The sequence below is a fragment of the Ranitomeya imitator genome, chromosome 1, assembly GCF_032444005.1.
Source record: "Ranitomeya imitator isolate aRanImi1 chromosome 1, aRanImi1.pri, whole genome shotgun sequence".
Taxonomy (NCBI): domain Eukaryota; kingdom Metazoa; phylum Chordata; class Amphibia; order Anura; family Dendrobatidae; genus Ranitomeya; species Ranitomeya imitator.
The window spans coordinates 796,546,731-796,569,949 of NC_091282.1; the positions used below are offsets into that span (position 1 = coordinate 796,546,731).

At 46.4% G+C, this 23,219-nt stretch overlaps 1 protein-coding gene across 2 annotated transcripts in view; it reads left to right on the forward strand.

The window, feature by feature from the left end:
* The window catches only part of LOC138648332 (heat shock protein HSP 90-alpha-like), a 44,323-nt gene extending 22,182 nt beyond the window's left edge, over positions 1–22,141 (forward strand). The window contains exons 1-11 of one of the 2 annotated variants that reach the window (XM_069737977.1): positions 10,612–10,970; positions 11,793–11,940; positions 12,162–12,528; positions 12,668–12,801; positions 13,564–13,872; positions 18,437–18,602; positions 18,723–18,913; positions 19,055–19,202; positions 19,287–19,555; positions 19,932–20,265; positions 21,782–22,141. In XM_069737977.1, coding sequence (XP_069594078.1) covers positions 11,794–11,940; positions 12,162–12,528; positions 12,668–12,801; positions 13,564–13,872; positions 18,437–18,602; positions 18,723–18,913; positions 19,055–19,202; positions 19,287–19,555; positions 19,932–20,265; positions 21,782–21,891 — 2,175 coding nt within the window. In that variant the 5' untranslated portion in view covers positions 10,612–10,970; position 11,793 and the 3' untranslated portion in view covers positions 21,892–22,141. Of the gene's footprint in view, positions 1–10,611; positions 10,971–11,792; positions 11,941–12,161; positions 12,529–12,667; positions 12,802–13,563; positions 13,873–18,436; positions 18,603–18,722; positions 18,914–19,054; positions 19,203–19,286; positions 19,556–19,931; positions 20,266–21,781 lie in introns of those variants that run through there. The other variant, XM_069737986.1, reaches the window with a different exon arrangement.
* Positions 22,142–23,219: the final 1,078 nt, after the last annotated feature.

Sequence of the window (23,219 nt, forward strand, 5' to 3'; positions counted from 1 at the left end):
TTCTCTGGACCATAACCCTTCCAATCCACCAGATAGAACTTTTTGCCGCGTACCACCTTACACCCCAAAATAGCGTTCACCTCGTAATCGTCCGTAGACGAACCCGATGTCCCGGCAGATGACTCGGAAAACCGGGACATGTATACGGGTTTCAAGAGGGACACATGAAAGGTGTCGGTGATACCCAAGCGTGGAGGAAGAGCCAGGCGGTAGACCACAGGATTAACCTGTTCGAGAACCTTGAAGGGACCCAAGTAGCGAGGAGCAAACTTAGTGGACTCAACTCGCAGCCTGATGTTACGGGCGGAGAGCCACACCAAGTCGCCAGGGACAAAAGTCGGAGCAGGGCGCCGATGAACATCGGCGGAGGACCTCATTCTCTCCTTGGAGGCCCGAATGGCATCCTGCGTGCAATCCCAAATGTCCCGTGCCTCCACAGCCCAGTCTGCCACCCTGGGATCAGCGGAAGACACAGGCATGGGCACTGGAACACGCGGATGCTGGCCGTAATTTAAGAGGAATGGAGTCTGACCGGTGGAGTCGGCTACGGCATTGTTAAGTGCAAACTCTGCCCACGGTAGCAAGGATGCCCAGTCATCCTGTCTGGCAGAAACAAAATGTCGCAGATATGTGACCAAGGTCTGGTTGGCCCTTTCTACCAACCCATTCGTCTCGGGATGATATGCCGAAGAGAGATTTAACTCAATACTGAGTAAACGACATAGCTCCCTCCAGAATCGAGACGCAAACTGGGGACCCCGGTCACTAACAATTTTGTCTGGCATACCGTGTAAGCGAAAGATATGCTTGATAAACAAGACAGCCAACGCCCGTGCAGATGGTAGCTGTGGAAGAGGCACCAAATGCACCATTTTGGAGAAATGGTCGGTGATCACCCAGATAATGGTGCAATTACGAGACTTGGGTAAGCCCACCACAAAGTCCATCCCGACCATCTCCCAGGGCCAGTCAGCCACGGGCAGAGGGTAAAGCGAACCAGCTGGCCGTTGCCGAGGAGTCTTGTTCCTGGCGCAAGAGACACACGCCCGAACGTACTCCGCGACATCACGAGCCATATGCGGCCACCAGTATGTCCTCGCCAGTAACTCAGATGTCCTTTTAGTACCAAAATGTCCACCCACCCTGGACGAGTGCGCCCAAGAGAGAACCTCCGGCCGCAAACTAGATGGAACAAAAGTCTTGCCCGGGGGCACAGACTCCAGCGAAACCGGGGCCACGGTTCTCAAACTCTCGGTGGGGACAATAAGCCGAGGCTCCTCCTCCTCCTCCGCAGATGACACAACGGAGCGAGAGAGAGCATCGGCCCGAATGTTCTTCTCCCCAGAAAGGAAATGGAGGGTGAAATGAAACCGGGAGAAAAACAAGGACCATCTGGCCTGGCGAGAATTCAACCGCTGAGCTGTCTGCAGATACACCAAATTTTTGTGATCTGTGAAGACTTGGAAGGGAAAACGTGCTCCCTCCAAGAGATGTCTCCACTCCGAGAAAGCCAACTTCATGGCTAGCAACTCCCTGTCCCCGATGGAATAATTCCTCTCTGCTGGTGCGAAGGTCTTGGAGAAAAAGAAGCAAGGATGCTTCCGACCTTGAGCATCCTTTTGGAAGAGGACTGCTCCAGCACCAACAGAAGAGGCATCCACCTCCATGATAAATGGCTTATCAACATCGGGGCGATGAAGTATGGGAGCGCTAGCGAAGTGTGACTTTATAGAGATAAAGGCCTTGGAGACCTCCTCAGACCACAATTTAGGATTTGCCCCCTTCTTGGTGAGGGCAACCAAGGGAGCTACCAAAGTTGAGAAATGCGGGATGAACTGGCGATAATAATTGATGAACCCCATAAAGCGCTGCACCGCTTTAAGAGAATGAGGTTCCTGCCAGTCCATCACAGCCTGTAGTTTGGCAGGATCCATAGCCAATCCCTGGGCAGAGATGATGTAGCCTAGGAAAGGTAAGGACTCCTGCTCAAACATGCACTTCTCCAACTTGGCATAGAGGGAGTTTGCCCGTAGGAGGTCGAAGACTTTGCAAACATCTCTCCGGTGGGAGTCAATATCTGGAGAGTAGATGAGAATATCATCCAGATAAACTACGACCGAGGTGGAAAGCATATCCCGGAAGATATCGTTCACAAAGTCTTGGAAAACGGCTGGGGCATTACAGAGCCCAAAGGGCATCACCAGATATTCATAGTGCCCATCCCTGGTGTTAAAAGCCGTCTTCCATTCGTCCCCCTCACGGATGCGAATCAGGTTGTAAGCACCCCGCAGATCTAATTTAGTAAATACCCTTGCTCCCCGAAGCCTATCGAACAGTTCAGATATCAAAGGCAAAGGGTATTTATTCTTAACGGTGATGGCGTTAAGACCCCTGTAGTCTATGCATGGACGCAATTCCCCACTCTTCTTCTGCACGAAGAAGAATCCTGCCCCAGCAGGTGACACTGACTTCCTGATGAACCCTCTTGCCAGATTTTCCTGTATATACTGTGACATTGCCTCCGTCTCCGGGAGAGATAGCGGATAGACTCGACCCCGGGGAGGCTCAGCACCAGGCAAGAGGTCAATAGGACAGTCATAGGGGCGATGGGGCGGAAGGGTCTCCGCCGCCGTTTTGGAGAATACGTCTGCATATGACCAATACTGCTTGGGGAGAGAGGATAGATCTGCGGATACCTCAGTAGTAGCAACCTGAACGCACTCCCTCTGACACCTACCCCCACAAGATTCACCCCAACCCAGAATTCTGCCTGAGGACCACTCGATATGAGGAGAGTGGTACCGTAGCCAAGGTATTCCCAACAGGATCTCATCAATTCCTTCCGGAATGACGAGCAGAGAAATTATCTCCTGATGAGATGGCGACATGGACAGAGTAAAAGGGATGGTCTGGTGTGTTATCTGTGAGGGCAATGTCGACCCATTCACCACTCGCACCGTTACTGGTTGAGCAAGCATAACCAAGGGTATTGCGTGACGTTGGGCGAAGGCAGAAGACATAAAGTTGCCCTCTGCCCCAGAATCCACGCAGAGCTCTACCGAGTGGGAAAATGAGCCAATAGTAATTGTCCCCTTAAAGGACAACTTAGAGGCAAACGTCGCCGTGTCTAGTGTACCTCCACCAACTACCACTAGACGCTGACGTTTCCTCGACCGCTGAGGACATCTGGTGGCTAGATGTCCTGACTGCTGGCAAACATGACAGACCCTGAGTGCACAAGCGGTCCGGGACTTAGATCCTGCTTGTGACACCTCCCTGGCCTCATGTGACTCAGGAACCAGGACTGGAAATTCAAGAGGTTTGGCAAAAGTAGGAGCCAGCCGAAACCTCTGCCTACACTGGGCTCGCTCTAACCTCCGCTCGTAAAAACGGAGGTCAATTCGAGTGGAGACAGTTATTAACTCCTCCAGTGTGGCAGGAATCTCCCTAGTGGCCAGAGCGTCCTTTACGTGGTCAGCCAAGCCCCTCCAAAATATGGGGATAAGAGCTTTATCCGACCAATCCAGCTCAGATGCTAAGGTGCGGAATTGGACGGCAAAATGACTGACCAAGGACTCACCCTGAGTTAATGCCAGCAATTGGAGCGCAGTATCATGGGTGACTTGAGGTCCTAAAAAGACCTGTTTCAGAGCGCTCAGAAACAGCGGAGCACTCTGCACCACATGATCGCCACGCTCCCACAGCGGCGTAGCCCATTCCAACGCCCTGTCCGACAATAGAGACAAAATAAATCCCACCTTAGCCCGCTCTGTGGGAAAACGTGTAGCCAGGAGCTCGAGATGAATAGAGCACTGACTCACAAATCCCCTACAAAACTTGCTATCACCAGAAAATTTTTCTGGCAGCGGGAGGTGAGATAATGTCGGAACAGGGGTGGCAATGGACATAGTAGCTGCAGCCACGCTGGCAGCCTGTACAGCTACTGCAGTAACATCCACAGCTGAGGTCGCGCTCTCGAGAGCCGCCAACCTACCCTCCAGCTGCTGGATATGCCGCAGAGATTGCTGTATGTCTGTCATCACTAGCCAGACCCTGGCGCTAGTGTAATGTTAGGACTGGCGGAACGCACCAAGAGAGATGTAATGGATGCGTTCGCAGTCCGGGGTCCACCGTGCAGGTGAAACCTGCTGCTAGGACATGACAGACGATATGGCGGTACTCATAAGTATACACGCGTGGGTTAAACCTCACCCAGCGTGAAGAAAGCGATCCTGTTGCGTCACAGGATCGCGGTACCGCACATAGAGCGCGAGCAAGTGGTCAGCGAACTAGACCCCAACAGGGATAGTAGTCCGATTAGACCCTTGCTGGCACTACACCACAACTGGGTGTGAAAAGTATATACAATAGAGGCACCGAAGTGCAAACTGTGCCGTGCTGGCAGGCACCACTAAGTACCCAGACATGGGTCAGGAAGCGCACACAGGCGCGTGGCGCCGCACTGGCGGTCACAGCAGAGGACGCTGACACGTGTGTGACACGTTGAGTGTTAAGTCGGGCGCTAGATAGCAGCCATACACCATACGCGAACAATCATACAGTAGGGTAGGGGTATTTAAAGGACGACTTGCACTCACAACAAACACACGTATAAAGTTGTACACTAGCGCATGGCCGTGCGGTCATGCGCAGTTTATATAGCTGCAGGACAGGAAGCGGCCACAGAAACTTTGCCCTTCCAAGACCTGCCAAGAGGACCAATAGAATGCGCTGCAGAGTCTGAGCACATGACCCTCGATCTCCAACGGGAGATCTTGCCCTGGGCATGCTCAGTGTGCGCAGACAAGGACTTAGTCCCAGAGAAGTCCACTCGCTGCTGACCAGTATTGGCTTTAAAGGCAGAAGCTGGAGAAGCAGCAGTAACTCTTCTCACAGAGTCAAACTGAGCGAGACGCTGGGATCGACGTCCCTGCTGAGCAGGCTCCACTGCGGCTGGAGGAGAATGGGAGACCGCAGCGGAGACGGATCGAGATTCCCCCTGTGCAGCAGAGGAAACTCGACTCCTAACACACGGGGGCTAGAATGGCGAATATTACCATAGGGGCTAATTAAGCGATATTATTATTGCAGTGATGTATTTATTTTATTTTTTGAGTATACTGTTTTAAATGGGGGGGGGGCGGTCCTGTTACTGTGTAGAGTGATACTATGTTGCCTTCTTCATGTGGTGTAATGTAGAAGTTGGGAAAATTAAGTAATGTGTTCTACAAGCGGAACTCGAGATAGCTGTTTTATTTCCTGCAGAGACGAGTCCTGGCTGGATGAAGTGATGGCGGTCTGTGCTGGATGAAAGATGAAGGACTTCACCTAGAGACGTCACTGGTGAGTCAGTGTTACCTATACACTGACACTATACATTGTATACTATATACAGAGGTCCTGTGTACAATGTCACCAGTGATCACTGTATTACCTATATATTATATACAGAGCTCCTGTGTATAATGTCACCGGTGATCACTGTATTACCTCTACACAGACACTGCATACTAATTACAGATCTCCTGTGTATAATGGCACTGATGGTGATAGTATGGTGTTTTTTTTTTTTTATTACTGATCAGTATTGTAGTATTCAGTCATTTGTGGTAATATGCGGTCTGGTCATGGTGTAGCGGTATTTGTTCCTTGTATTTTATATTATTCGATCACTGTGGTGGTAATATGTCATCTGGTCATAGTGCTGTGGTATTTGTTCCTTGTATGTAGTATTATAGGTCATTTAAAAAATTGAAAAATAAATAAAAATATACCTAAATTGTATTGCATATTTTAACAAATATTTAGTAGGTTACAGTAGAGTAGGGCCCGGAAAAAAAGTGTCTACCGTGTTATGGTGGCGGCTTAAAAAATCTTTTGGCCAAAACAAAAGCTGCCGCTAAATGTGTGATCTGGTGATGGGAACTGTTAATGTGTGATAGGTGAGAAGTGGAGATTTTCCAAGAGAGAGCGGTGGGACTGTGGACAGTTCGTGGGGTAAAGCCTGGAGGCGGGGCTGGGGTGGAGCCTGGGCAGAGTTTCAAGGGGGCCCCGAAAATTTTGCCAGTATGGGGCTCCAAAATTTCTAGTGGCAGCCCTGGGTGTGAGAGACAGACCCCAAAAGACTGCAGCAGTATTAGCAGTGAAAGGTGATCTTGCAATGTACTGACTCGGGGATGAATACAAATGCACGTCTCAATTTTCAGATTTGTATTTGTTAAACATTTAAAAAACCCTGTATTATTTCCTTTAGTAAAAAGAAAAAGGTTCCTGGACTCACCGCGTACGTTGTGATCTCTCCACTATTGAACGAATGAGTGCCACTCCTCTGCTAGCAGGCAGTACATAGGAAAGGATGTTCTAGGAAGTGCCATCTCTTTTTCTTCATCCTTTCCTATCATTTCCTTTACACTTCACAAATTTTTGCTACTTTGTGTTGGTATGACATAAAATCCAAATAAAGGACATTTAAGTTTGTGTGCATGTGTGTGTTGTGTGTGGCATGAAAAAAATGAAATGGATACTTTTTCAAGGCAATGTATGTTCAGTATATGGCGGTAATTTTGGTCTTTCCATAGATCTTATAAGATAATGCTATCTATAATATAACGCTGGGAGCGTCACTCTGTCCGAAGCCTCTATAGACTGCGCAGGCGCAAGCGCTGGCGCAGTCTGGGCCTCACAGAGCGACGCTTCCGGGAGATCGCGGTGTGCGTTCACACTGAACGCACACCGCGATCTCCAACAGAGAAGCTGGGACCGCCAGGAGGTTGAGTATTGGCCATATTCACCTGTCCGGCGTTCCATCGCTGAGCGGCGCCATCTTCCCGGTCTTCGGCCTGTGACCTTCAGTTCAGAGGGCGCGATGACGCGCTTAATGCGCGCCGGCGCCGCCCTCTGACTGAACAGTCACAGCCAGGAGACCGGGAAGATGGCGCCGCTCAGCGATGGAACGGGAGAGACAGGTGAGTATAGGAAGTGCTGGGGGGCCTGAGCTGGCGGCGATACCGGCACCTGACCACCACAGCGCGCCGGTGTCCCCGCCTGCTCAGGCCCCCGGATGGGTGCAGCACATGACAGGATGGGGACGCAGGATGGGGACGCAGGATGGAGATGCAGGATGGGGACGCAGGATGGGGACGCAGCACATACCAGGATGGGGACGCAGGATGGGGACGCAGCACATACCAGGATGGGGACGCAGCACATACCAGGATGGGGACGCAGGATGCGGACGCAGCACGCGGACGCAGCACATACCAGGATGGGGACGCAGGATACGGACGCAGCACATACCAGGATGGGGACGCAGGATGCGGACGCAGCACATACCAGGATGGGGACGCAGGATGCGGACGCAGCACATACCAGGATGGGGACGCAGGATGGGTGCAGCACATGACAGGATGGGGACGCAGGATGGGTGCAGCACATACCAGGATGGGGACGAAGGATGGGTGCAGCACATACCAGGATGGGGACGCAGGATGGGTGCAGCACATGACAGGATGGGGACGCAGGATGGGGACGCAGGATGGGGACGCAGGATGGGTGCAGCACATGACAGGATGGGGACGCAGGATGGGTGCAGCACATGACAGGATGGGGACGCAGGATGGGGACGCAGGATGGGTGCAGCACATGACAGGATGGGGACGCAGGATGGGTGCAGCACATACCAGGATGGAGACCATATACCAATATAAATGCTCGCCACCCGGGCGTAGAACGGGTTCAATAGCTAGTAGAAATATATTGTAGAATTGCTAGGTGGAAGCATTGTTGGTAGTCATGATGGGGCGGTATTATTTGGGCCTTGTATGGTGGTTATCGTTGGTAATATTGGACTTCATATAGGGATTTTTGCTGATTAAGAGGATGGTGGTATTACTTAGGCATTAAACGGTGGTAATATTTGGTCTTAGTATGGCGGTATTACTTGAGCATTGAATGGTGGTAATATTTGGTCTTTGTATTGCGTTAATGCTTTAGCATTAGATTATGGTAATATTTCATCCTGATATGTCGGTATTGTTTTATAACTACTGTACATATTTATATAAAAAAATTTTTTAGGGGGGGCTAAATGTAAATGCTATTATTGTTGCTGTTACAATATTTCAGCTTTAGGATCCTATTTTTTGTATGTCCAAACTTTCTAAAAAAGAAATCTCAGCATTGTCCTACACGTCCGGCGTTCCATCGCTGAGCGGCGCCATCTTCCCGGTCTTCGGCCTGTGACCTTCAGTTCAGAGGGCGCGATGACGCGCTTAATGCGCGCCGGCGCCGCCCTCTGACTGAACAGTCACAGCCAGGAGACCGGGAAGATGGCGCCGCTCAGCGATGGAACGGGAGAGACAGGTGAGTATAGGAAGTGCTGGGGGGCCTGAGCTGGCGGCGATACCGGCACCTGACCCCCACAGCGCGCCGGTGTCCCCGCCTGCTCAGGCCCCCGGATGGGTGCAGCACATGACAGGATGGGGACGCAGGATGGGGACGCAGGATGGAGATGCAGGATGGGGACGCAGGATGGGGACGCAGCACATACCAGGATGGGGACGCAGGATGGGGACGCAGCACATACCAGGATGGGGACGCAGCACATACCAGGATGGGGACGCAGGATGCGGACGCAGCACATACCAGGATGGGGACGCAGGATACGGACGCAGCACATACCAGGATGGGGACGCAGGATGCGGACGCAGCACATACCAGGATGGGGACGCAGGATGCGGACGCAGCACATACCAGGATGGGGACGCAGCACATACCAGGATGGGGACGCAGGATGGGGACGCAGGATGGGGACGCAGCACATACCAGGATGGGGACGCAGGATGCGGACGCAGCACATACCAGGATGGGGACGCAGGATGGGGACGCAGGATGCGGACGCAGCACATACCAGGATGGGGACGCAGGATGCGGACGCAGCACATACCAGGATGGAGACGCAGGATGCGGACGCAGCACATACCAGGATGGGGACGCAGGATGCGGACGCAGCACATACCAGGATGGGGACGCAGGATGCGGACGCAGCACATACCAGGATGGGGACTCAGGATGCGGACGCAGCACATACCAGGATGGGGACGCAGGATGCGGACGCAGCACATACCAGGATGGGGACGCAGGATGCGGACGCAGCACATACCAGGATGGGGACGCAGGATGCGGACGCAGCACAAACCAGGATGGGGACGCAGGATGCGGACGCAGCACATACCAGGATGGGGACGCAGGATTGGGACGCAGGATGGGGACGCAGCACATACCAGGATGGGGACGCAGGATGCGGACGCAGCACATACCAGGATGGGGACGCAGGATGCGGACGCAGCACATACCAGGATGGGGACGCAGGATGGGGACGCAGGATGCGGACGCAGCACATACCAGGATGGGGACGCAGGATGCGGACGCAGCACATACCAGGATGGGGACGCAGGATGCGGACGCAGCACATACCAGGATGGGGACGCAGGATGGGGACGCAGGATGCGGACGCAGCACATACCAGGATGGGGACGCAGGATGCGGACGCAGCACATACCAGGATGGGGACGCAGGATGCGGACGCAGCACATACCAGGATGGGGACGCAGGATGCGGACGCAGCACATACCAGGATGGGGACGCAGGATGGGTGCAGCACATGACAGGATGGGGACGCAGGATGGGTGCAGCACATACCAGGATGGGGACGAAGGATGGGTGCAGCACATACCAGGATGGGGACGCAGGATGGGTGCAGCACATGACAGGATGGGGACGCAGGATGGGGACGCAGGATGGGGACGCAGGATGGGTGCAGCACATGACAGGATGGGGACGCAGGATGGGTGCAGCACATGACAGGATGGGGACGCAGGATGGGGACGCAGGATGGGTGCAGCACATGACAGGATGGGGACGCAGGATGGGTGCAGCACATACCAGGATGGAGACCATATACCAATATAAATGCTCGCCACCCGGGCGTAGAACGGGTTCAATAGCTAGTAGAAATATATTGTAGAATTGCTAGGTGGAAGCATTGTTGGTAGTCATGATGGGGCGGTATTATTTGGGCCTTGTATGGTGGTTATCGTTGGTAATATTGGACTTCATATAGGGATTTTTGCTGATTAAGAGGATGGTGGTATTACTTAGGCATTAAACGGTGGTAATATTTGGTCTTAGTATGGCGGTATTACTTGAGCATTGAATGGTGGTAATATTTGGTCTTTGTATTGCGTTAATGCTTTAGCATTAGATTATGGTAATATTTCATCCTGATATGTCGGTATTGTTTTATAACTACTGTACATATTTATATAAAAAATTTTTTTAGGGGGGGCTAAATGTAAATGCTATTATTGTTGCTGTTACAATATTTCAGCTTTAGGATCCTATTTTTTGTATGTCCAAACTTTCTAAAAAAGAAATCTCTGAGCATTGTCCTACACGTTAGGACGATATATTAAAATCTGTTGCAAATTAGCAAATGTAGGATCTTATTGTCAACATTCTGTAACTGCCCCTAAAGATTGTGCATTGTGCATAAATTATGCAGCCTTTCTTCCCCCCCCAAGCACCAATTCTCCCCTATAGCGCACACATGGCAGATAGTGTGCCGCCATGCAGCACATCAGAGATAGAAGTAGATATAAATAAAAGCTCACTATGTTGCAGAGCAGATGACGCCCTCCCATATCCCATTTAGTCCTGACACCCTACACCCTGTGAGCCTGGAAGCTTCTGCTTCTCGTTCCTTCCAGAATGTGGCATCCCCTGGTATAAAGAGCAGCTGGAGAGACAGAGGATGGCAGAGGAGACGCTTTACATAGACCAATAGCCAATATTACACAGCAAAGGCACCAGGCTAGAAGAGGAATCAGCTCGGAGCTACCACATCCAGAAAAGGGGACACCAACCTGCACACGTAAAGATCGGCCATAGATCAAGAGGGACACACGAATCAGGTACAGGGGGACAATGCTTAGTAATCGCATTAAGGAATTGTACAGAAGTATCTAGTTTACGTGTATCAATATGTATCAGGATAAGTCATCAGTATCAGATCGATGGGGGTCCAATACCTGACACCCCTTACAATCATCTGTAGCTGAAGGAAGAGCACTGTGTACATAGTCGAAAAAGCACAGCTCCATACAAGGTGTAGAGAACGTCACCAATACCGCACAGCAATTAAATGCTTGTCTCCAAAAAATCAATTAACTTAGTGATCGCTCTGGGTCTGACTGCTGGGACTTTAGCAATCTCGAGATAGAGGCTTTGAAAGTCCAAAATGGGGCTCCATACTGAATGGGACAGAGGTGTGAATGTACCGCCTCCGCTCCCCTCACCGTCCACGGGGCTGCACACAGCATTGGATATTTCCATCGGTCCTTAAGACAATAAATGGAACGGAAGTCTGTATGCTCACCTCATCTCAATTTACGAGCTGTAGAGACCCATTCTTGGGATTGCTGGGGGTCCGACCGGTCCACATTCATAGGGGATAACTTGATTTTGTGCAACACCACTACCCAGTATACAGAGCTGGGCTGTCTCGACTGCATATATTGTATATTCTTTAGCACTGTAGGACCAGCTATTAGATGATCATTGGGGTGTCCGGGACTGGACCCCCACAAATCTGATAGGATAGGTAATCAATCTTACTCCTGGACAACTCCTTTAATCATCCCATTAGTTTTTTCTATGAGGAAAACATCTGGTCATCTGCGGTTTCCTAAGTGGTTGAGGACTACAATCTCACATTATACATTTGCATTCTCCAGGATGCCCGAGGAAGCCAGGATAATGGAGGAAGAGGTGGAGACCTTCGCCTTCCAGGCTGAGATCGCTCAGCTGATGTCTCTGATCATCAACACCTTCTATTCCAACAAGGAGATCTTCCTGCGAGAAATCATCTCCAACTCATCTGATGTAAGTCCAAGCTTTGCAAACCTAAGAACCTTCTACATTGGGTTAATTTGAACCCTGGTACAAGCATCATGAATGCACCGCCACCTCCTGTTATGAAATTGCTCCATGTACTGTGGTCTACATTTGTCAACCATGCATAGATGTCGCCAGTCACCTACATGTCTCCACAGTGTCAATGTCACGTTGATAACAATCTGATCTTGGTATATTCCATATTTCAGGCTCTGGATAAAATCCGCTATGAGAGTCTCACCGACCCCAGTAAACTGGATTCTGGAAAAGAGCTGAAGATTGACCTGATCCCTAACCAGCTGGATCGCACCCTGACTATAATAGACACTGGCATCGGTATGACCAAAGCTGATCTCATAAACAATCTGGGCACCATCGCCAAGTCCGGAACAAAGGCCTTTATGGAGGCTCTGCAGGCCGGAGCAGATATTTCTATGATTGGTCAGTTTGGTGTCGGCTTCTACTCAGCCTACCTTGTAGCCGAGAAGGTGACGGTGATCACCAAGCACAATGATGACGAGCAGTACATCTGGGAGTCCTCAGCCGGAGGATCCTTCACTGTTAAAGCTGACAGTGGTAAGTCATCAATTGCATAGTTACTCCACAACGAGGTCTCCGCTCTATCGGCACGGTCTCCACTCTATCGGCTCGGTCTCCACTCTATTGGCGTGATCTCCGCTCTCCTCTCTAAACAACCTTCCATTTTTTTTATCAGGGAAGTCCTTGGGCCGTGGGACAAAAATTATTCTACACTTAAAGGATGATCAGACTGAGTACTTGGAGGAAAAAAGGATCAAAGAAGTTGTGAAGAAGCATTCTCAGTTTATTGGCTACCCTATCACTTTGTATGTAAGTATACAATATTGTTCCTTGTAGAGTTACTGCAAATGGTTTCACAGGACCCGGTCCAATGGCCACATCAGTAATCTGTCACCACAGGATGGGAGCCCAGCAAACCTGATGGCATCCTCAGCTCCACTTATGGTTAATCAAAAAAAAAGCTTTGGAAGCCATCTGGTTAGAGGCAGTTCTCAGGGCTCCCATTGATGTGGCCGATGGAGCGGGTTGTGCAAATCGATTTGCACCAACTTTAGTTCCTTGAGGTTATACTTGCAAAATAAACTTTTAACGGAAACTTGTTTCCCATTGTTGAACCACTCCCATTGCATTACTGTCCCCTACATCATAAGCATCAACTTCAATGAAAGCCTAGCATACGCGCATTACACACTGTCCTTTTCAAGGCAGCGGATTCAGCCAAACGCATGCGCACAGCTGGGTGATGCACATGTGCCAGATGTCCGGTGAATTTGACAATGTGCTTCATTAAGGAATTGCAGGAGCTGAAGCCCAATATGGGACATTTAATCTTGAGTTTGCAACTTTTTCAAAATAGCTTAGTCATTGTACTAAAATCATAGGGTGACTGCTGGGGGCCACAATTTGATCACAACAATGAAGGTATTGGTTTTCCTATTGACTGTCATGATGGTCGCACACATTCATAGTCTATGGCACTAACGTGTCAGGAGCCTGTTATAATTATGTCATACCAGCAGTTGAATTGCGAAATTCTATAAAATCTTCATACAGGGTTTCCTTATTGAACAGGTTGAAAAGCAGCGCGAGAAGGAAATCAGTGATGACGAAACTGAAGAACAAGTCACAGAAATCAAGGAAGAAGAGAGCAGAGAAGAAAAACCCAAGATTGAAGACGTGGGATCCGACGACGAAGAAGACAGCAAGAAAGGGGGAAAGAGAAAGAAGACGAAAAAGATCAAAGAAAAGTACATTAACCAAGAGGAACTGAATAAAACCAAACCCATCTGGACCCGCAACCCCGATGACATCACTAATGATGAATATGGAGAGTTCTACAAAAGTCTCACCAACGACTGGGAGGATCATCTGGCAGTAAAAGTGAGTGGGCATTATCTGACACAGTCCAGATCTATCATACACCTTCCATAAGGAGAGGAATTGTAGTAGTTATATTCTTGTACATAGGAGCAGTATTATAGCAGTTATATTCTTATACATAGCGGCAGTATTATAATAGTTATGTTCTTGTAGAAAGTAATAATGCCCTGTGTGCCCCTTTGATAGTTACAGTAACTTGAGTTCCCCTATAATAATAAGTGCCCACTCAACATTGAATAATGTCCTGAGTCTCCGCCCCTGTACAGCTACCCTATACACAGTATGATGCTCTCTTATACTGTACATAACTTAATGCCCCCTCACTGTAATGTATCCCCACACTGTATGATGTCCCCCCTAGATAGCCTCCATATAATATAATGTACCAGATAGGCCTGTGTAGTATAATGCTCTCCCCATATGCCTGTATAGTATAATGCATTCCCCATAGGCAGGGCCGGTTTTAGACAAATTGTGGCCCTAGGCAAAATTCAAAGTGGGGCCCCAGATTATGAAATATTGCACTAACAGCATTACAGGCAATTCAGTGTATTGAAGTGAGTTTTGAGCTAGCAGCAACATCTTTAAGGGGCAAGAAGCCACTCGAATAACAAAGACAACATTTCTGTCCAAGGAGGGGGCCATGCATTCCAGAATAAGGGAGAGGGGGGCATGTATATCAAGATAGAGATGAGGCTACCATGCATACCAGAATGGGGATGAGGGGTCCATGCATACCAGGATGGGGATGAGGGGACCAGCCACACCAGGACTGGGATGGGGATGGGCATCATGCATACCAGGATAGGGATAGGGATAGGGATGAGGGTACTATGCATACCAGGATAGACATGAGGGGGCCATGCATACCAAGATAGGGATGAGGGGGCCATGTATACCTGGATTGGGGACATATATACCAGGATGGGGTATATTAGTGCAGAATTGACCACATTTTTCTTCACTTTCTATTGTCCTCCTCTAAAACATTGGGTACATAACTACAATATGAGGAACTGGATAGGGACATGACTACAATATGGGGACCTGGATATGGGGACATGACTACACTATGAGGACCTGGATATTTGGACATGACTACACTATGAGGACCTGGATGTGGACATAACTACAATATGAGCACCTAGATGGGGACATAACTACACTATGAGGACCTGGATGGGGACATAACTACACTATGAGGACCTGGATGGGGACATAACTACACTATGAGGACCTGGATGGGGACATAACTACACTATGAGGACCTGGATGGGGACATAATTACAATATGGGGACATAACAAATGTGCACTCATATTGTAGTTATATCTCTATATTGTAGTTATCACTACATCCATAATGACTCAAGCTCTAAAGAAATAAAAAAAACACAGCAAAATGTACAAAAGGTGTACAGAAAATAAATGGTTTCACTAAAAATGTCACTCCCCATTCGCCTGTATAGTATAGTGCTCTCCCCATAGTCCTGTATAGTACAATGCACACAGATAAAAAAATAAATCCAATACTCACCTCTCCTCCTTGTTCCGGTGGTGCTCTGAGCGCCCGCACATCTCCAGACAGCAGGCGCCGAGTACTGACGTCATCGCGACCCCTGTCAGTTTCTCCATCAGTGACGTCCGACGCTTAGAGGGGGATGATGGGGGAGGGAGCGGAACACTCCTTCTCTCATCAATGCGGTCAGCTGTATCTAGCAGATACAATTGCATTGTGATGACGGGCGGGGTGGCCCAATGCCGGCACCCCCCCCCCATCCCGGCTCCTCAGGGGCTCCATAGCGGCAGTGCAGGGAGATTGATTCTCCCTGCCCTGCAGCAGAATGTAACTATATCGGCGTGCTGTTCCCGTCGATAGTTACATAGCGTAGCTCTGGGTGGGCACCCTCAGAGCAAGGGGCCTGGGGCGACCACCCCCTGTGAAACCCCCCTCCCCCTCCGGTAGCTACGTTACTGAGCAGGATTATAGCAGTTGTATTCTTGTACATAGGGGCAGTATTATATTAGTTATACTCTTGCAGATGGGGCAGTATTACAGTAGTTATATCCTTGTACATAGGGGACAGTGTTATAGTGGCTATATTCTTGTACATAGGGGACAGTCTTATAGTAGTTATATTCTTGTACATGGGGGCAGTATTATAGTAGTTACAGTTAGGTCCATATATATTTGGACAGAGACAACATTTTTCTAATTTTGGTTATAGACGTTACCACAATGAATTTTAAACAAAACAATTCAGATGCAGTTGAAGTTCAGACTTTCAGCTTTCATTTGAGGGTGTTCTGTCTTCATACACGTTGATACGGTGTGTGATCCAACATACGGCATAAACCACTTCTGTCTCCCAAATAAGCAGACTGTTCTCTGTAGTCTAACTTGTTTATTGGTAAACATGAGCGCGGTAAAACGGATAATCTTAACCGGAATGGCAAGTAAGTGAGGTAGTTCAACACAGCAGATTAACACGTGTGTCCAGGGAAATACACAGAGAGAAAATGGAGTTTCCCCTTCCCATGATACCTTGGTGAATCCCAGAATGCAACACTCTAATAGTTACTGAAAAACACAGGTAATAAATGTAACCACCACTGGGTGGTGCTATAACACAGCAAAACCAAAACTATGGTATTAAACCTTTTTAATACAAGATATGAACCTGTCCTTCGCTAGAAAGGGCAGAACAGAGGGTATCCACATTAAAATTGGATGAAGGGTTTAGGAGTTTCAGCTCCTTAACATGTGCCACCCTTTTTTTAAAGGGACCAAAAGTAATTGGACAGATTCAATAATTTTAAATAAAATGTTCATTTTTAGTACTTGGTTGAAAACACTTTGTTGACAATGACTGCCTGAAGTCTTGAACTCATGGACATCACCAGACGCTGTGTTTCCTCCTTTTTGATGGTCTGCCAGGCCTTCACTGCGGTGGTTTTCAGTTGCTGTTTGTTTGTGGGCCTTTCTGCCTGAAGTTTAGTCTTTAACAAGTGAAATGCTGCTCAATTGGGTTGAGATCAGGTGACTGACTTGGCCATTCAAGAATATTCCACTTCTTTGCCTTAATAAACTCCTGGGTTGCTTTGGCTTTATGTTTTGGGTCATTGCCCATCTGTAGTATGAAACGACGACCAATCAGTTTAGCTGCATTTGGCTGGATCTGAGCACACAGTATGGCGGCTCTGAATACCTCAGAATTCATTCGGCTGCTTCTGTCCTGTGTCACATCATCAATAAACACTAGTGACCCAGTGCCACTGGCAGCCATGCATGCCCAAGCCACCACACTGCCTCCGCCGTGTTTTACAGATGATGTGGTATGCTTTGGATCATGAGCTGTACCACGCCTTCGCCATACTTTTCTCTTTCCATCATTCTGGTAGAGGTTGATCTTGGTTTCATCTGTCCACAGAATGTTCTTCCAGAACTGTGCTGGCTTTTTTAGATGTTTTTTTAGCAAAGTCCAGTCTAGCCTTTTTATTCTTGATGCTTATGAGTGGCTTGAACCGTGCAGTGAACCCTCTGTATTTACTTTCATGTAGTCTTCTTTTTATGGTAGATTTGGATATTGATACGCCGACCTCCTGGAGAGTGTTGGTCACTTGGTTGGCTGTTGTGAAGGGGTTTCCCTTCACCATGGAGATTATTCTGCGATCATCCACCACTGTTGTCTTCCGTGGGCGCCCAGGGCTTTTTGCATTGATGAGTTCACCAGTGCTTTCTTTCTTTCTCAGGATGTACCAAACTGTAGATTTTGCCACTCCTAATATTGTAGCAATTTCTTGCATGGGTTTTTTCTGTTTTTGCAGCTTAAGGATGGCTTGTTTCACCTGCATGGAGAGCTCCTTTGACCGCATGTTTACTTCACAGCAAAACCTTCCAAATGCAAGCACCACACCTCAGATCAACTCCAGGCCTTTTATCTGCTTAATTGAGAATGACATAACGAAGGGATTGCCCACACCTGTCCATGAAATAGCCTTGGAGTCAATTGTCCAATTATTTTTGGTCCCTTTAAAAACAGGGTGGCACATGTTAAGGAGCTGAAACTCCTAAACCCTTCATCCAATTTTAATGTGGATACCCTCAAATGAAAGCTGAAAGTCTGAACTTCAACTGCATCTGAATTGTTTTGTTTAAAATTCATTGTGGTAATGTCTACAACCAAAATTAAAAAAAATATTGTCTCTGTCCAAATATATATGGACCTAACTGTATATTCTTGTACATAGGAGCAGTATTATAGTAGTTATATTCTTCTACATAGGAGCAGTATTATAGTAGTTATATTCTTGTACATAGGGGCAGTATTATAGTAGTTATATTCTTATACATAGAGAACAGTATTATAGTAATTTTCAAGTACATAGGGGCAGAATTACAGTAGTTATATTCTTGTACATGCGGTCAGTATTATAGTAGTTATATTCAGGTACATAGGACAGTATTTTAATAGATAAATTATTGCACAAGTATGAAACCTGTGCTCCATTACTGGTGTTGCTCTTTTTCACATTGAACTGATGTTCCCCTTTTCTTGCTTCCAGCATTTCTCTGTGGAAGGACAGCTTGAATTTCGAGCCCTTCTTTTTGTTCCCCGACGGGCTTCCTTTGATTTGTTTGAGACCAGGAAGAAGAAGAACAATATTAAGCTGTACGTACGGAGAGTCTTCATCATGGATAATTGCGAGGAGCTGATCCCGGATTTCCTGAGTATGTTGTTATACATATAAAATGTTACCCTCATAGTTTTCATTCTTTGTCAGAACACATACAGTGTTTTTCGTGTTCTTGAAAAACCTTATGGTCTCACCTTCTTCACATTTTCTTCAGATTTTATGAAGGGAGTAGTGGACTCTGAGGACTTACCTCTCAATATCTCCCGTGAGATGCTTCAACAGAGCAAAATCCTTAAAGTCATCCGCAAGAACATGGTGAAAAAGTGTCTGGAACTATTCACCGAGCTGGCGGAGGACAAAGAGAACTACAAGAAGTTCTATGAGCAGTTCTCCAAGAATATCAAGGTAAGTGTAGTCCAGGACAAGGACCTGCAGAAACTTTCTTCTTAGAGTTTTCTTCAAAAGCCATGGATTATCAAATGAGGAGATGGTCAATAGAGAAGACATTTGTATTGAATTATGAATTTAATATTTCTAATTTTATAGCTTGGAGTTCATGAAGATAACCAGAACCGTAAGAAGCTTTCTGAGCTCCTACGTTATCACTCCTCCTCTTCAGGAGATGAGATGATTTCTCTGGCCGAGTATGTATCCCGCATGAAGGAAAACCAGAAACACATCTACTACATCACAGGTAAGAGCTGGCCTATTGAAGTTTAATATCAGGCATCACATCTTCTGAACTTTCTTAATGATCATCTGGTTTTGTTCCTTGAAGGAGAGACCAAAGACCAAGTAGCCCATTCCGCTTTTGTAGAAAGTCTCCAAAAACGCAGTCTAGAAGTGATCTACATGACTGAGCCCATTGACGAATACTGTGTTCAACAGCTCAAGGAGTTTGATGGAAAGACTTTGGTCTCAGTAACTAAGGAAGGGTTGGAGCTTCCAGAGGATGAAGAAGAGAAGAAGAAGCAAGAGGAAATCAAAACTAAATTTGAAGATCTCTGCAAGACTATAAAGGATATTCTCAACAAGAAGGTGGAAAAGGTAGGCCTCCTTGGACTTTGTTTTTCCAAACAACTTTATTAACATTTTCAACCAAAACAAGACATAGAGAGAGCAAGGTTAACACAAATGCAATGACATAAAACATTTATGAAGCATAAAAGTAAAAATAGAATAAAATAAAATAACAAAACAATAAATACATTAAATTCTTATGGAAATATTTCCAGCCAGCAAGACCATTTTTTCAAAAAGGAAGGAAAACAGCCTGTCAGCAATGCCAATTTTTGTCATAGGATTTATGCAAAGCCAGTTTGTCAATAATTTCTTGTGAATAGGGTACTTTAGAAGATTTTAAAAAAATAAATAAATAAAAAAAAAAAGGATAGATTGTAACTTGCATGTTCATTGTGCTCAGGTGGTCATCTCAAACAGATTGGTTGAGTCCCCATGTTGCATCGTGACCAGCACCTATGGGTGGTCTGCCAATATGGAGCGTATCATGAAGGCCCAGACTCTACGGGACAACTCTACAATGGGCTACATGACAGCAAAAAAGCATCTAGAAATCAACTGTGAACATCCGATCATAGAAATGTTGAGGCAAAAAGCAGAGGCCGACAAGAATGAAAAGTGTGTTAAAGATCTGGTTACCCTTCTGTATGAAACTGCCCTCCTGTCGTCCGGTTTCACCTTGGAAGATCCGCAGACACATGCAAACCGCATATACAGGATGATCAAACTTGGCCTAGGTAAGTAAGAACCTAATTTTTCGGCATCTCATTAGCTAGAACGATTATCTTAAGGTCTTTTAACCCCTTCACGCTGCAGCACTTTTTTGCTTTTCTGTTTTTCGCCCCCTTTTTCCCATAGCCATAACTTTTTCATTTTTCCGTCAATATGGCCATGTGAGGGCTTGTTTTTTTGCGGAATGAGTTTGTACTTTTGAACAGCAGCATTGGTTTTACCATGTCATATACTCAAAAAGGGGAAAAAAATTCCAAGTACGTTGAAGTTGCAAAAAAAAAGTGTAATTCCACAACTGTTTTTTGGATGTTTTTTTACCATGTTCACCAAATGCCAAAACTGACCTACCATTATGGTTCTCCAGGTCATTATGAGTTTGTAGATACCAAACATGTCTAGATTTTTTATTTAAATGGTGAAAAAAATCCAAAGCTTGTTAAAAAAAATGCGTAATTTTCCGAGACCTGTAGTGTCTCCATTTTTCGTGATCTCAGGTTGAGTGAGGGCTTATTTTTTGCGTGCCAAGCTGACATTTTTATTGATACCATTTTGGTGAGGATACGATGTTCTAATCGCCCGTTATTGCATTTTAGTGCAATGTCGCGGCTACCAAAAAATCGTTATTATTATTATTATTATTATTATTATTAATTCTGGCATTTTGACTTTTTTCGCTACACCATTTACCGATTGGATTAATTCTTTTTATAGCTTGATAGATCAGGTGATTCTGAACGCGGTGATACCAAAGATGTGTATTTTTTTATTGTTTTATTTTGAATGGAGCAAAAGGGGGTGGTTTTAAATATTTTTAAAAACTTTTTTTAACTTTTGTATTGCTTCAGTAGTCTCCATGGGAGACTAGAAGCTGTGATATCCCGGTTGCCTCTGCTACACACAGGCAATGATCAGATCGCCTTTGTGTAGCAGAAATGATCACTTGCTATGAGCGCTGACCACCAGGCGGAGCTCATAACAATCAAAGAGGTCTGCTGGAGAACTCTCCTTGTCATGCCGACCCATCGGTGACCTCATCGGTGACCCCATCACATGATCGGGATTAGTGACGCGCTTCTGGCGCGATCACATTAAATGCTGCTGTCAGAGATTGACAGCGGCATTTAACGAGTTAACAGCCGCTGGTGGATTGCTGATTTGCCAGGAAAGATGTGCGTTCAGCGCCGGAGCCTACATCAAAGGAAGGGACACGACATGCGCCGTACATGCACGGCACATGTCGTGAAGGGGTTAATATCAGTTATGAGTTGTTGTCCATCAATAAAAGACGGGCACTCAGATGGTCTGACCTCTGATATCTAGTGCCAGAGCACACCGTGATGTCACAATACATTGATAATTCACACAGTGATGTCACATTACAGGGATAGTGCAAACATTGGTGTCACAATACAGGGATAAGGCAAACAGTAGTGTCATAGTACAAAGATCATGCAGACAGTGGTGTGGTGTACATACACGGTGACCTACAATTTTATTAGACTCTTTCACTTTTGCTCTCAGGGATTGATGAAGAGGATGTCACTCAGGAGGATTTCTCAAGTCCAGTCCTGGAAGAGTTGCCTCCACTAGAGGGCGATGAGGACACATCCAGGATGGAAGAAGTGGACTGAGAGCAATGAAAGTGTCCTATGTTCTTCTGTGAATATGCTTATATTACCGTGTCTTACAGACGTCAGAGAACACTTCACTATCTCCTATCTTGTGATACATAGTTGGAGCTGTAATAACTCTATTACTAGTCACTTCTGAGCTGTTTGATGAGTGACTTGGATTAATGTTGAAGCTATCTTCTTCCTTAAGGTGACTTGCACTTTTTCGTAAAATGTCCGGTTATTTTATTAATAAAAAGATTAAGCGTCAGTTTTGTCATGATTTGTCAGTGTATATTTTAGATGCATTTTTCTAGCTATGTTGTAACACCATACCCAAATGACATCATGCTCTGACCTTTCCAGATATTGCATTGAGATTTCTTTTTCTCATTGTGATGTCATATGACACTTTCACAACCCCATACTCAGACCTTCTGGGTACTCCATGCTCCTAGGCATTGTATCGAGATCCCCTTTTTTCCGCTTTGATGTCATGCAACACCCCAATAACAACATGACCTTCCCAATTACTGCTTTGGAATCCGTTTTCTCCCTATGATGTCATACTACACCCCAATTATGTCATAGTTAGACCATCTGAGTATATGGGACCACAAAATCATATAAGGAAATCAATTATCTGGTCATTTTAAAATATTAGTCTTAGACTTTAATTAGTCTTTTGATTTAGATTTTCAGTGTTTCAGATCAGATTTTCATCAATGTTTTGTATCCATTTCATCAATATTATGGTTCAGATTTTCATCAATATGTCAGTTAAAATTTGTGTCAGTCTTTCAGATCAGATTTCATCAGTGTTTGAATCAGATTGCATCAGTGTTTGATCATTGTATCAGTTTCAGAGTTTAATAAGTGATTTTCTTGTGCTTAAAAAAGAAAAATACCAAAGCTTGTCCTATCCATTACATTGTTAAAAAGGGACAGTACTCAGACTTCACACAGGTGGCATACCTATAGATTTTTATTCATGATTCTGACCCATCGACTTTTATACATATTAGTCCCAAAAAAAGAAGGTCAAGAACACATTCACTATATAGATACACTAACAGCCCAACTGGTATATTAACAAGGCCACAGAATGTTTACGTTCAAAAATTGAAAATTTATTGACAATAAATAGCATAAAAATGTATTTTACACATAATAATACAACAAGATGCCTCCAATCCAATCAACCGGTACTGGGTGCGTTGCAGTTGTTTTAGCCAAGAATAGTATTAAAGATATATATAAGGAACATTTCCATTTTGTCATGTGACTTCTATCTAATAGCTAAAGATGTATATTTATGCTCTACTGGGCTACTGAGGAAAAAACCCACT